The sequence below is a fragment of the Gallinula chloropus genome, assembly GCF_964237585.1.
Source record: "Gallinula chloropus genome assembly, chromosome: 23".
Taxonomy (NCBI): Eukaryota; Metazoa; Chordata; class Aves; order Gruiformes; family Rallidae; genus Gallinula; species Gallinula chloropus.
The window spans coordinates 5,494,962-5,508,990 of NC_140108.1; the positions used below are offsets into that span (position 1 = coordinate 5,494,962).

The 14,029-nt window shown below is 50.6% G+C and overlaps 1 protein-coding gene across 1 annotated transcript; it reads right to left on the minus strand.

The window, feature by feature from the left end:
* Nucleotides 1–1,478: 1,478 nt before the first annotated feature.
* LOC311200385 (protein-arginine deiminase type-1-like) lies at nt 1,479–11,543 on the minus strand (the record flags this gene model as incomplete). Its single annotated transcript, XM_084274604.1, has 16 exons — nt 1,479–1,712; nt 1,831–1,956; nt 2,300–2,379; nt 2,475–2,568; nt 2,845–2,989; nt 3,866–4,017; nt 4,099–4,206; nt 4,984–5,107; nt 5,439–5,542; nt 5,630–5,805; nt 6,417–6,542; nt 6,650–6,767; nt 7,497–7,558; nt 8,874–8,943; nt 9,395–9,569; nt 11,452–11,543. The coding sequence occupies 16 exons, from the start codon at nt 11,541–11,543 to the stop codon at nt 1,479–1,481; spliced, it is 1,986 nt and encodes a 661-aa protein (XP_084130730.1).
* Between the last annotated feature and the right edge of the window lie 2,486 nt (nt 11,544–14,029).

Below are 14,029 nucleotides of genomic sequence, written 5' to 3' on the forward strand. Positions count from 1 at the left end.
CGTGCCCGGCTGTGCTTCCCGGTCATGGAGCATGAATCAGTGACAAGAGGAAAAGCACCCAGGACACCCACAAGTTGGGGGGGTGGGGGGAGGTTGTTTTTTTCTTCTTCTCAGAAGCACTTTCTGTTTTTGCCCCTCCCTCTCAGCAGAAAGAGGCTCTGATGTGACCGGTCACCCTTAAACCTACGCCATAAAATATTCAGCGTGTCACCAGAGCCAAGCTGGGGACGTGCCAGCACCAGGGGTTTTATTTCTCCTTCTCAATGGGGTTTTATTTGCCCAGCTGGAAAAGTTTCCTTGAGTCCTTTTCTTTGTGGGGGAGGGCTGAAGGGGCAAGCTGGGTGTTTACCCCATCCTCTGGGTGCTGCAGGGGTTGGGAGGGGTTGGTATGTCACCTGCAGCAGGGACAGCAGACCCCGCAGTGGCTTTAATCATCTTTGTTTTAATTAAATCCCAGTCTGGGCGTGGGAGAGCCCTTTGCAGATGCAGCTGTCCCCCCACCAACTCCCCGTGGGGTCATGTGCCACTGGAATTTAATATCGTTTGGTGGGGCTGGGGAAACTCAGCTGAGACATAACTGTGGGGAAAGGAGGTATCTGGGGTTAGAAATAACCTTTTTGGTAAAAAAAAAACCACCCAAAAGGGATGCAAAGAAGGATGCAAGAGGCTTTTGGAGAGTATCTCCCTTGATTTTCCAGCACCAGTTGTAAACACAACATTGCAGCTATGCTTTTATACCTCAAAAAGTACTGCTAAAAAGGCAAATTGCCCCCAAAAAATGGGTTTAGCCCCATAATAGAGGCTGGGGTTACAGAGGGCTAAGCAGTGCCCGAGGCAGGGGATGGGTTTCGGTTCCTGGTGCTGGATCATCGTGCTGGGTGAGGGCAGTGCAGGCAGGAGAGACTGGCAGGGGTGCCAGGCCTGTACAGGGAAATGTCACGCTTTGTTTGCAATGAAAAGAGGGAGAAAAAGCAGCCAGGGCGGTCGCAAAGGGAAAAGGAAGTTTGTTGTGCTGGGGAAGGTGTAAAACGATTTGTAGGAGGGCAGGGCTCTGTCTCGGCATGGTGCTGGGGCAAAGGGCTGGTCTGCCCCAGGGGAGGTGGGTATTTTGGCTGATAAAGGGAATTTGCGGGGAGTTTCTAAGCTACAAACTGGGATAAGGGGCTGTAAGACCTTTTAGCAGGGGGTTGGCATCCCAAAACCCCCCAAAAGCAGCTTCCTTGCCAGCTGACTTGCATGGACCACACTCTCAAGGACACCCCAGTGTTCCCATAACAAACTATGTGATTAAAACCCAATATTTCCAACGATATTTTCAACCCAAGAGCAGAGGAAGAAATGACGGGAGCAGGGTAAGAGCTGCAGCTTCTGAGTTGATGCAGCTTTATTGGCAAAACCCTTTATTTTAATGCATCTTCTGATGCACCAAATGCACCTTCATCCTCCGGCTGTGGGACCCAAGCCCGTCTCTGGGTGCTTCAGGGCACCATGTGCCACCATTTGAAGGCAAAGGGTTTCCGACGGACGTTGGTGCCACAGTGAACGTCCCCAGAGAGGACGTGGTAGGAGAAAAAGTCATCGATGAAGGTGCAGGTGAGTCCCAGGGGCTCCAGCAGCGCCCGCACCCGCTCCTCCAGGCAGCACTGCCCACCCACCATTGGTCCGAAGGGCTTGGGGATGCCCAGGTGCCGGCCCAGCACCAGCATGTTCACCTGCAGCCCGACCGAAAAAAATTCATTAAGTCGGTGTTTTCCACCCAAAAATGGTGTTTGTATCAGGTGTGGATGGAGAAAGAGGGAGCAGAGGGGAGGTGCACTGTGGGGGGCTCACCATGTCGGGGAACAAGGCGTCTGCACGGGAGCCTTTCAGGATGAAGAGCTGAGGGATGTCGATGATGTCCTGCTCGGTCAGGCCCAGCTCTTGCTTCAGGAGGTCACGGTTCCAGTCGATGCAGCGCTGCAAAGAGATGGGAGGACTGAAATCGCCACCCCTTGCATCCTGCCCAGTCCACATCTGCACCCCATCCCTGTGAGCAACCTCTCAAACCCACCCCCAAACCTGAGCAACCGAAAGGATCTGGCACCTCTGCAGTCATCTCCCAGTGGGTGGCCCAGCACTTGAGTGTGCCCAGCTCCTTCATGGCTGCTCTTCTTGGTCACTGCTGTCACACCACACACTCTAACTCACACCACAGCTTCTTGCTTTTCCCCAGGATCTCTAAAAATGCTCCCTGCACCCAGAGACCACCTAGCAGCAATGTCCAAGCGAGAAGAGCAAACCCTCAGGTGCAGAGACCCACCTGCACGTGCCGGTTGTCACTCCTTAGTGCCTCATCTGACAGGATCTCGTCGATGCTTTTCCTCTCCGTGCCCTTCATCCCTATGCAGGGACCAGAGCAGAGCAGTAAGGGACACCAGTGAGGGATACCAGTGGTTCTCATCATGCCACAAAGATGCCCTCACCCACTTCCTTACCAACAAGCTGCGTGGCTTCACCATGGCCCTGACTCTGCTTCTCCTTGAAGAGCTTGTAGCATGCGTTGGGACTGGCCAAGAGGAGCCGGAAACCCTGCGGGAGAAAGCCATGGGGTTCAGGATATTTTATCCCACTGTCCTGCCAAGAGACACCACGCTGACTCCAAACCCAACCCCAGGTGGTACAGAGGGCACAAGATGCCACCCAGGGACTCACTGTTTCCTAGGATGCCATCACAAGATAAGGTGCATCACCCAGCCCCTGTGGGAAGGATGAGCAAATGCAAAAAGGGGGTTTTTTGGTGGTTATTTTCCCACATTTGCAGAAAACACCCTGTGCAGGACCTGCAGTGGCTCCAGGGACAGGTACCTTCCTATCAAAAGCGGGGACGAAGGTGAGGAATTCATCCACGTGGCCAACATTCAGCCACTCCGAGTAGATCTCCACCGGCGCCTGCACTTTCTGGGCATAAAGAAAATCCCTGACCACCTTGGACATCCGCCGGCCAGAGGCCCTGGGGAGCAGAGGGAAGAGGAGAAAGAAGGCAGCCATCACATCCCTCTGCAAGGTCTACCCCATCTATACATTAATATATCTGTATTATGTATGTTTATATATCTATAGGCATCACATTCCCCACGCTGCTTGGGCACCCACTGGATTTAATTCCCCCCCCCCTCCCATCCCTGCGAATCTTAAATCGCTCCTTACACAGCACTTCGTGTGAGGGTGAAGTTTTCTTAGACAGCAGCAGGCTGGGAAAACATTAATTAAACTTCTTGTAATAAGAGATAATTATGGTCCCAGAGAGGCTGGGAAAATGCCATTTCCCTGCTGCTCTAACCGAAGCAAACTCCCTGGCTTGCAGCAGGGCTGGGGTCAGAGCATCCTGGGTGTTATCCTGGATCAAACCCCATCTGGATTCGTTCCAGTAGTTATTTTTTTCTAAGGAGGAAAAAACCTCTCCTTTGTGGAGGATTTTGCAGGGCGCTGTTGTTCCCACGGAGCTGCCTAGCACTGCCTGCCCAGAGCAAAACAATTTCCAGTTATTCAGGACTGTGCCCCTTTCCTGGATTCTCCTGTTTTTCCTTTTAATAGGGGACAAAAAAAATATTCTGGATGCTTTTGGCTTTGTAGGATCAGAGGAAAAAGCAGCAGCAGCAGTTTGGGAGGAAGTAAAAGTCAGTGTGGTGGCAGGATTTTCTAAGGGATGAAGGAATAATGATGCACATTAAATCTGGAGATTGATGGGAGTTGGTCCCCAAAATTCCCATTTTGATGGAAAGAGGCCCCAGATTTCTGCTCTGAAGGATGCAACACTTCCTCATGCAAGGGCTTAGGGTGCTTCCCAGGCTTCCAAGAGAAAGGACTTCATCTCCCCCCATCTCACCAAGGCAGGGGGCTGCCAATCAGGATCCGGCCCAGGGGATACTCCTTCCCTCGCACTGTCACCGGTGGGCTGACATCCAGGTTGCCAAAGGAGTCGAGACTAGAGACATCTTTCCCAGGGGGTTCACGGGTCACATAGCCAAAATCAGGGCCCTGGAGAAGTGGAGACTGGTGATGGGGACCCCCTGGGGGTGGGATTTAGGGGGAAGGAGGAGGATTGGCCACATGACATACCAGGATCTTTTTAAAGGCAAAATCCTTCAAGCCTCTGTTCCTGGGCGAGTCAAAGACAACAGGGAACGTCTTGTGCGGTGCTTCCACATAGCCAAACTCCAGCTCATCCTGTTGTAAGAAGAAGAAGAGGAGGAGGAAGAGGAGGAATGCTCCTGGCAGGGTGATAGCTATCTCAGTGAGGCATGTGGTAAGGGTGGAGCAGGAAATGGGGCATACCTGGCAAAGCCTGGCTGATCCCCTTAACCACAAGGGAAGCAGCTACCTCACTCTGCCAGGGGATGACACCCCACCCGGCACTGCCGCACCTGTCACGGGTCACCCCCAGGGATGCAATGTGTGACCACAGCACTCAGGGAAGTGGGGCAGGGAGGGCAGAGGCTTGGGCGTGCTGTGGGGAGCATATGGCACACCCAGCCAGCACAGACTGGGTCCTGGCACTGCACTGTGGGGTCCCTCTTGCAGCAGAGACCCCCTTGCAATGCCCCACAGGGTCCCTTTGGCAATGAGGTACCTCTTGTAGCACCCTACAAGGTCCTGCTTGCAATGGGACCCCTCTTGCAATGTCCTACAGGGTCCCTCTTGGAGTGGAGACCCCTCTTGCAAAGCCCCACAAGGTCCTTTCTGCAATGGGGTCCCTCTTATAAAGGGGCCTCCCTTGTGATGTCCCATGGAGTCTCTTGCAATGACCCGTTGGGTCCCTGGACAATATCCCTGTGTGCTGGTTGCCACCAGCAACAGCATTTCCCTGCACTTTAGTCCATGGTTGCCTGATTCGCCTCCTTAGCACCTTCCCTGAGCACTGCAGCTGATCATTCCCAGGAGTGCCAACAAGAGGAACCCTACTTGCCCCAGGAGAGCTGTGTATAACAAGCATCAATTGATGACCTGGATCCAGCGGTCACTGCGGGTTTCCATCTCTGAGCAGATGGTCAGCTTGCAGTTGGCTTTCTTCAGCAGGACCCTCAGCCCTTCCAGAAAGATTTCGTTGGAGTCTGAGCCCCGCTGGATGCTGGGAGAAAGAAGCAAATGCTGTGAGAAGAGGGAGAAGCCCCCCCCAACCCCAACTGTACAGCCCATTCATCATTCCTAAATATGTTAGGTGTAGGTTAGACCCCAGAGGAGGTCCTACAGCCTTTCTCCTAGGGGTTGCAATGAGTGTAGCAGTGCCAGCGAGCTCCTTACCTAAATACCTGGGTATTACCTTTATGTATGCTATACCTTACCTGGAATAACATACATAAAGCTTGGCTCACCCTATGGCTGCTGTGTAGCAAGGTAGGGTCAAAAACTCCTCCTTGGAGAGTCCCCCAAGGCAGGAAAGCAATGGATTGACAATCTACCTGCAGACAAAAACCTCCATAGGCTGCTGGGTGTTGGGCGTCATTATCCAGGGTGCCACACGGAAAACCACCGTATCCGTGAAAATTGGGGTGCCTGGTGAATTCTGTGAGGGGCAAAAACATCAGGGAGCAGAGGTTGGAAACCCCACTGTTAGGGGACTTTGCAGGGGATGGGGGAAAACCTCACGTACCTTATGGGGTACCTCCAGCAAGCTGGCGCTGAAGGAAACCAACCCAGAGAAGCCCAGGTCAGGGAAAGCCAACCCTTCAACGTAGAAAGTGTTTTCTCCGCTACCAACATGGTCCAGCACGTAGGAAAGCTTGTCCGGCCCCAACACGGGTTTGTAGCGGGGGTACGAGTCACTCCCTGGAGAAACACCAAAATGCCCAACCCAAGACAGGGTGACCAACCTGTCCATCAAGCTGGAAGGAGGCACCAGCAAGGAGGTGGCTGATGCCAGCATGGTTTGCAGAGGAGCGGGTGTGCCTCCTCTTCTCTGGGGAACACACTTGATCTTCCTCGTACAAAGAGGACTCTATACCCTCAGGTCCAACCCTTTCAAGGTGCACGGCTGGAGTTAAGCATCTAATGATACACTTGGGTTCCCTGACCTGATTTTCAGCTGCTGGGGATCCAGCTGCCAGGGTATTCAAAGGCAAAACGCGCTGCCCAACGAGATGGGCAGCTTTGGCTGCTGGGTCATTGCCCATGCTGAAAAGGTGCCAGAAGCCACGTGGGGCTTATCTGCCCCATGGGAATGTCAAAATTTCAGCAACTCCAATGAGAAAAATCTTTTTTAATCCTTTTTTCCCCCCACCTAACTCCATCTTCTAAAATAGCAGAGGAGCTTTGGGGATAAATGCGTGTTTCCAGCAACTGCAGGTGCCCAGCTGTTAACCGTGGTGAACATAAAAAATAGGGTTCACCCACTTCAGGGTCACACACAAATATCTGGGAAGGAGGGAAGAAATACTCACGGATAGCATGGAAAACCCGCACTTTATCCGCATCTGACTCGGGGACATGCAGGACCACCTGGTACTCAGCAAAGATAGCGCTGGGACCTTGAGTCCGCAGCAGCATGACAGACATGTCCTGAAGGTCTACAGGGGGGAAAAGATGGAGAGAGGGGATGCAGAGGGAGAGTTGCAAGTGGGAAAGATCCTGGTGAAATCTTTTGGGTCCTCTCACGCTGCAGATGACACCTTACCTGCAGTGGTCCGTATGTCCACCTGACCGCTGTCTGTCCCTCCTGTACCGGGGCTGTCCCGGTCACAGTTGACCAGCAGTACAGCGCCTTGTCCATCCGGACCCCACGTCCACTTGGCCTGGAGGAGAACAACCCAAAGGGGATGAGAACAAGATTTTCCCCATCCCAGCCTCCTCCTGGACTGGCAAAAATCCCACCACTATGGCCACGCTCGGAGGACAACCCACAACATGCAGTCAAGGCTGGTAGAGAGCCAGCAGTGATGCTTTCAAGCCACTGAATTTCCTACCCTCAGCTTCTAGCACGGTCAGTGAAGTCTATTTCGAGCAGATCTTATCTTCTAACAAGCCAGAGAGTATCTGCCAGGCCTCATCTGGACAACACTACCCTGCTTCTAGAAATGCATCTCATCTCGGTGCACAATTAACTGCAGCCCAATCAGCAGTGTAAATTACCTGGGAGTAAGTGCTTGGGCACATGCAGATTTGTTGCCAAAGGGGTAAATCTCTTGCTATTTGCAAAACTCACAGCTGACTCATTTAGCGGCGGGTTTTAAGCCCAAAAAGGCAAAAAGGAAATAAATTAAAATAAAGCAGAGTATTTTCTCCTACATAATCCCTGGGGCTGGACTAGAGACACAGGAGATTTTGGCAGGGAATAAGAAAATAAAGTCTTTTCCTCCTCAATTAGTAGGTTGGGAATTTGCTGTGTTATTTTCTCTAATTCAGGCACCAGCAACACCACCCAAGTCTCTTCCCCTCCTGGAGATTTTCTGGGAAGAGACTGCAAATGGCTGTACCTTGTGTTGTCCCTCTGCATGCTGCCTAGAGCAAAAGCTTCTCATTACCTTGTCCTTCCCTTTGCTCTTCACTCTGCCATTACGGCTCAAGTCCACGTCCAGGGATACATCTGAAACATCAAGAGAGACAAGGATGCCACATGGCAGGGGAACAAGCTCTCAGTGGCATTTTGGGCTTGCCCTCAGCATGAGTCACTCAAGACTGACCCCACCTTCATGTCCCAAAGTTGCTCCAGACCCAGTGTCTCCAACAGAATGCTGATAGAAAAGCCAACTCATGGCTCTTTCATGTCTTTCCCCTTTGGTCTCCTGCTGTCTCCTCTTATCTTGGTTCCCCCAGCAGAGACCTACCCATCTCACAGCAAATCTTGTGCTTTCACCAGTTTCAAGAGTTTTTGTGAAGCCAAATCACAGTGAAGGCATGAAAGCCTTTTCACCATGGATGAGTAAATAAACACTAGTGTTGATGCAACATTTCAGGAGGACTTTAAAGAGCTCTTCTTGGCCCAAATCTCTGCCTCTGCTGAAGTAAAGCAGAGGTTTACCAGCAACCTCATCTGAACCCTACTGAAATCTCTATTAAGCCTATCTTAACACAGATACTCCTCCAAATTGGATAGAAAATGTGTGGAAAACACAAGCACTGGAGCAAAGACTGTCTTTCTCCTTGACGTAGAGGATGTGGAGATGCTGGAAATGAAAGCCTAAATCTAAGCAATCAAAGAGCATCTGTAAGGTGAAAGCTGTGCGGACAGCGGTGGCCCCAGATGACTCCAGTGGAACCCCTCAGCCACAGGACATGGGCAACCATCAGCCTCTCTCTTCAGGTGCAATTTTGGGAGGCATATGCATGACTAAAGGACACAGGTCTCACTGTCGTGAACGCTTTAGAAAATTCCCAAATTTAGGATAATTAATCCATCCAAGTGGAAGGCTCTGCATCCAGACTGGTTGTCTAGACTCACTTTGTAGTCAGCAGAGGAAAATAGGCATTTCAAGGGAATGATTCATCTCATCCTAAACTTTTAAAATAGGTCAGACAACTACACTTTGGTGCCTATTGCTCCCCCTTAGCTGCAGCAGAGGTTGAGGAAGGGGACACCAGCCAAACTTGGGTGGGATGGTCTCCTTTGGATCCTCTTCTGCCAACGCAATGATCTTGGCAAGCGGAGGAGGATGCTTGGTGTACGCGTTGGGTGGGGACACAGCCCAGCCTGTGCCTTTTTTGCACCATATAAGGCAGCATAATAACATTTTAATTATTTCCCTTTTGCTTGTCAGCATCAGTCAACACCCAAACCTTCATCCTACGTCACAGATGGGCAGCCCGCGCCCCCCACTTAACTCCTGTCCCATGACCCCAAAGGGATCTTGGCATCCAAAAGGGGGTGGCTGGGTTGGAACAAGCATTCTTGTAATACCTACCTACACAGGTGAGATACAACCAAGCCACCGAAAGCTCATCGCCTTCCCGTCCGTAGTATGAAATCTTAACCTGCAAAGACATCACCAGATCATGACCCACGTCCTGTGTCCCAATCATACTGAGTAGGTCTTCCTACTCATTGGGTTGACCAACCAATGCTATGCACCTAGCCCTTGGAAGGTTCATCCAAGCCCATCCTCTGTTAAACACAGTTCAGCTGAACAATTTCTGCCTGCTTCAGCAAAAGATAAAAGCCAGGGATGGAAAAAGCCAAGGCTGGAGTGTTTTGGCTGCCTGGTATAGAGTTACCAACACCAATTTTTTTCAACCACTGCTGTCTTGTCTTTGGGACAACAAAATGTCACCCCCTTCTTAGTTCCATTTTTTTTGTATGCAATAAGTCTGTTTAAGTCTGATTTTGGCACTACTTAGAAAAGCTCAAGCCTGCCCTTAATCCTTCCTTTTTTTCCTGAGTAGTTTGACTTCTTATCCCAGTTTTAGTGCATGAAAAGCAACTAACCTTATTGTCATTGACAGTCCTGCTGGTGACATCAATGGTCACTACAACCTCTATATCAGGATCCAGGGGCCATCTGGAGTTAATCATGGGTTTTGTCATGGGGCTGTGGATGATGTGTACCGTAACCGCGGAGGTGGCATGGACATCAAATGACGTGGCACCTTTGGGGGTAGATCTGAAAGAGAGCAGTGTTGAGTTATAGACCAAGTTGTCCCTCCTGTTTTCCTCTGTGAAGCCAAATACTTGAACCTGGAATTAAAATCCAGGCTTAACTGGGTGGAAAGGTGTCAGAAACCATCTTCAGGTGACGAAATGCATCATCTGAATTTTATATGTATTATCTCTGTGGTGGTGTTGAGCAAGCAGAGCTCCCACTGGAGCTTTGGCACGTCCGGCCGTGGTTAAGCCTAGATTACAAATTGCTGAAGTTTGGGCATCCAACTCCCCTCCACAACAACAAGAAAACCCCCAAAAATTCAGCATCTCATGACAAAACCCCAACAAAGAGTCAGGACAGTTTTGATGTCAGCCACCTGGGAAGATGGTTATTGTGGGACCATACCCTGACCTGAGTGATGCTCAAACTGAAGCAGAGCCTGAATCCAAGCACGGAGAACCTGCACCCCACCTGCATGACATCCCTTGCCTTTGAAGTTCTTCCTACCTGCTCATTACAACCCCAGCACCTCCATCCCAGAAGCACGAGTGCTCTGACCTGTCTGCTGTTGGGAGCCAGCCTCCCCAGCCACGCACAAAAAGGGACAGGGTGGTAAATTTTAACAGCAAGAACAACAAAAAAAATACAGAAGAGATTTATTCCCAGTGTTGCTCTTGGCATGGCATCACTGGTGCCTGCAGTGGCTTGTAGGGGGAGATTAAAGTGTCATCTTGCTTGCCACCCCTCGTATTTAACATCATGAGGTGTTGTAAATCCACCTGCACGCAGTTGCACGCCATGGCTTCTCAATTTCAGGTTTATTTGCCTTGATTTTACAGCCCTCACACCTCAGCATCTCCACTGGATTCCCATCGTCCTCCATTTCTGTCCCAAAACAGTCCAAAGAGTCAAAACCTGAAGCATCCATCACTGAGTTATCCCCAGAGAGCTGACTCTGGAAACAAAATTATCCCCCTTTTTTTTTTCCCTTCAGTTGAAAGAACATTTGCCATCTGCTTTTTCAGACCAAAGCTCAAATTTGCTACTGAGGAGCCAAACTGGTCCGTTTTGGGGCTCAGGCTCCATGTTCAAATGGGACTGAACTTAACAGGCAAAAATGATTTGCAAATAAAAGGTTTTATATATTCCTATCTGGCTGAGAGGAAAAAATAATACCTTTTTAGGGAAACTAAAGCTCAACCCAAAGCCCTTTGAGGGGGACAAAGGCATGGCCTGGCCTGGCTCCAACACACAGCCCCAGTAATTGCCCCGGATGCGATGCTGACTGGCTTGTCCTGTAGTCTCTATCATTATAAAGGTAATTTATTAAATAATGACAATGTAACAGCAGGGTAAATACAGCCTCGTATCTGGCCAATAAAGCAACCCCCATATTTAATGCCAGAAAAATCTCTTTTTGTGAAATCACCTGTGCAAATCCTGCTGGTGGATATTTTCTGCCTGAGCCACACATTTTATTCTTTTCCCCATTTTAGCTCTGGCCAAGTTGTTCATCTTGAATTGCTCTTGCTTAATGTTTTCACAGCCAGAAATAGATCCCGCTCAGCCAGGGTGTGCATGGGCTTTGCCTGCAAATTGTCATGGCTCGGCTACGCTTTGACGCCTTGTGTTTGCCAGAGCCAACGTCCCTCCTTTGGGTGCAGCTCCCCATGGGACATTGTCCCTTTAAACAGACCTGGAGGGGGAATGTCACCCATACACTGAACAAGCTTGCCAAACCATTGGATGAACTCACAATATGGCTCAAAAGGAACTCTAGATTCCCCACCTCCCCCATCACCCATTTCTCCTCCAAATGAAGAACAAATCCACCTTTGGCTCCCCCAAACCCCATCAACCCCATGGAAAACAGTGGGGATACTCCAATCCCAAGCCTTACCGGCGTGTATCGAGGAAGACCTCAGTACCCAACACGCAGACGCCGTAGGTGGCATGGCTGGTGGACATCTGAACAACGTGACGTTGGGGCATGATGTGCCTGGGACGGCAGCTGCATGCGAAGGAAGCTGCTGCTTGGCTTTGTAGGTAAACCAGCAGGACTGGATTAAAAGGCAGGGGAATTTAACTCCTCCTTCCCTCGATGACGGGGTTTAGCCAGGGGACCCTACCGTCTCCACCTCCACCACCCAGCAAGCTGCCGCCCCACTTGGGGAGATGGAGGCGATAAGGCAGCCCCTGGGGAGAACGGGCGTCTCCAGGGAGGGGACATGAGGCAAAGGGGCAGGACAGGGTGGGTGACACCCAGCCCTGCCCCAAGATGCTCAGCAGTGAGCTCTTTCGGGGCTTCTTCTCACCTTTTTATTCCCCTATAGCTCCATGTAAGGACTCCAAAGCTTAATGCATTAAACATTTCAATTCCTCTTGTTGCACAATGTGGTTGTTTAGGGTTATTACAACAAACAGTACCATTAAAATAAAATGATTTTCTTTAAAACAAGCCAAATTTTCCATCTAGCCTCTCCTCAGGTGACTCATGGCCTCAGCTACCCCATTAGGGCAACGTCCGAATAAAACCTAACAAAAGGAAATGTTTGTTCAGGTCGGTCCTTCCCATCATAACAACTCCCAAGGAACACGATGGGCAGAAATGGGTGCAGGGAGAACTGGTTATTTGGTAGGCAGAGAAGGGGAAAAACAAACAACCAACAACAAAACAAGAGAGAAATTAAAAGTTCTCAATGTTTTCCTTTGTGTTTCAGGGGATTTGGGGTTTACTGGGCACGCAGCAAAGCTCCCACGGGAAACATCCCCATCGCTGGAAGATGTCACCTACCCGTGAGAGCCATCTCTCTACTGGCTGTCCCAGAAGGCTTTGCCTGCTTGCAAAGAGGGAAACTGAGTGAGATTAATCTTGCTGAAGCCAAGGAGGAGGATTCTGCCATGCTCAGGGATGGAGAAAGAAGCTAAGAGGATGGAAAAAGGCAGTGTGGGGACAGAGAGTGTGCCCACAGCCCTGTTGCTGCAAGGTTCATCCTTGTAGCAAGGAGGAATGGGGCAACACAGTCCCCATTTTTGTAGTGAACACTTAGAAGAGGGCTGGAGCCTAGAGAAACCCAGTTTAGTGAGCAGCAGGACCCCTTGCAAACCCAAAAGGTCGAAGCAGGCTCCGTAGAGCTAGAAGGACCGGTCCTCACCACTGCACCGAGCCACACGTCCTCAGCCAGAGGAGCAGCGACCTGCACGCACCTTCCCCTGCAAGATCAAACCAGCTGCTTTAAACATCTCCCAGCCAGTCTACATTAAAGGGCTCCTTCCGACTTTAATTGCAGCAGCAGCAGCAAAAAAAAAAAAAACCCAAACAAACCAGCACCGTGTCTGGTACATGAACACAGCTTTAATAAGATCGTGGGAGCCTGCCGGGGTGGCCGGGATGCTCAGCTGGGGAACGCTAGCGGCATTTCCAGGCTCTCCAGGACCTCGCCTTGCTTGAGATTTTAGATAAAACCCCGTTTCCCAAAAGCCAGCGTGAGCCAAACTCCTGATATTCAGAGACCTGTGAACTTTGTTCCTTTTCAAGCCCTCCCAGGGGAACACAAGACTTCACTCACCCCTAAAACTCTTTAAGCCAGGGCACAGTAGAGCCTGCACAGTGGGTGAGGAGCTCGTTGCATCCTCCAAGGACACTCTGGCCTTGGCAGCATCTCTACTGAAAAGACCTGCAAGATGGATTTCCCACTCAGGGCTGCTGGTCGCACTGGTTTGGACTGGGCACAGTGCTGAGCTTGCCGTCTGCTGTGATTTTAGCATCGTATCCTGCTCAGCTGGTTTGAGCCCTGTGCTGGACAGGGAACACACCTTAATCCCCACAGGGTCAGGTTGGTACGGCCTATAATCTGGAAGGAGGTGGAGAATGGTGGTTTCAGGCTCCCAGCAAGCGTGAAGGCTTCAGCAGATGATTTGAGAGCATGTGCTTCTCCAAACATACCCAGAATCACCCCTATGCAGAAAGGATGGGGAGACAGTGCCGAAACCTCATCTTCAGTTTGGGTTTGGGTTTGTGTCCTGGTTTCATGTCCTGGTTTCAGTCAGGATGGAGTTAACTTCTTTTGTAGCAGGGGATGGAATGCTGTGTTTGGGTGTTACAATGAAAGCAGTGCTGATAACACTCTGATGTTTTTAGTTGCTGTCAGACAGTCAAGGACTTTTCTCAGCTCTTCATATCTCTCTATTCACGAGAAACGAGGGGACGAAGCCAGGACAGGTAACCCAAACAGGCCAAAGAGAGTATTCCATGCCAATTCCATCCTGCTCAGTATAAAGGGGGGCTGATGGGAGGAGGAGGGGGCGGCTCCGGGACATGCAGTTTTTGGGGGACGGTCGGGTTCTGGGACGGCTCTGGGTGGCACGGCCTGAGCTGTGGGTTCAGTGAGAAACTGCATTGGGTAGCAACAGTTTCATAGATTTTTTGCTCTAAAGTCCTGTTAGCATTGTTACATTTTATCTTTCTGCTATTTTAG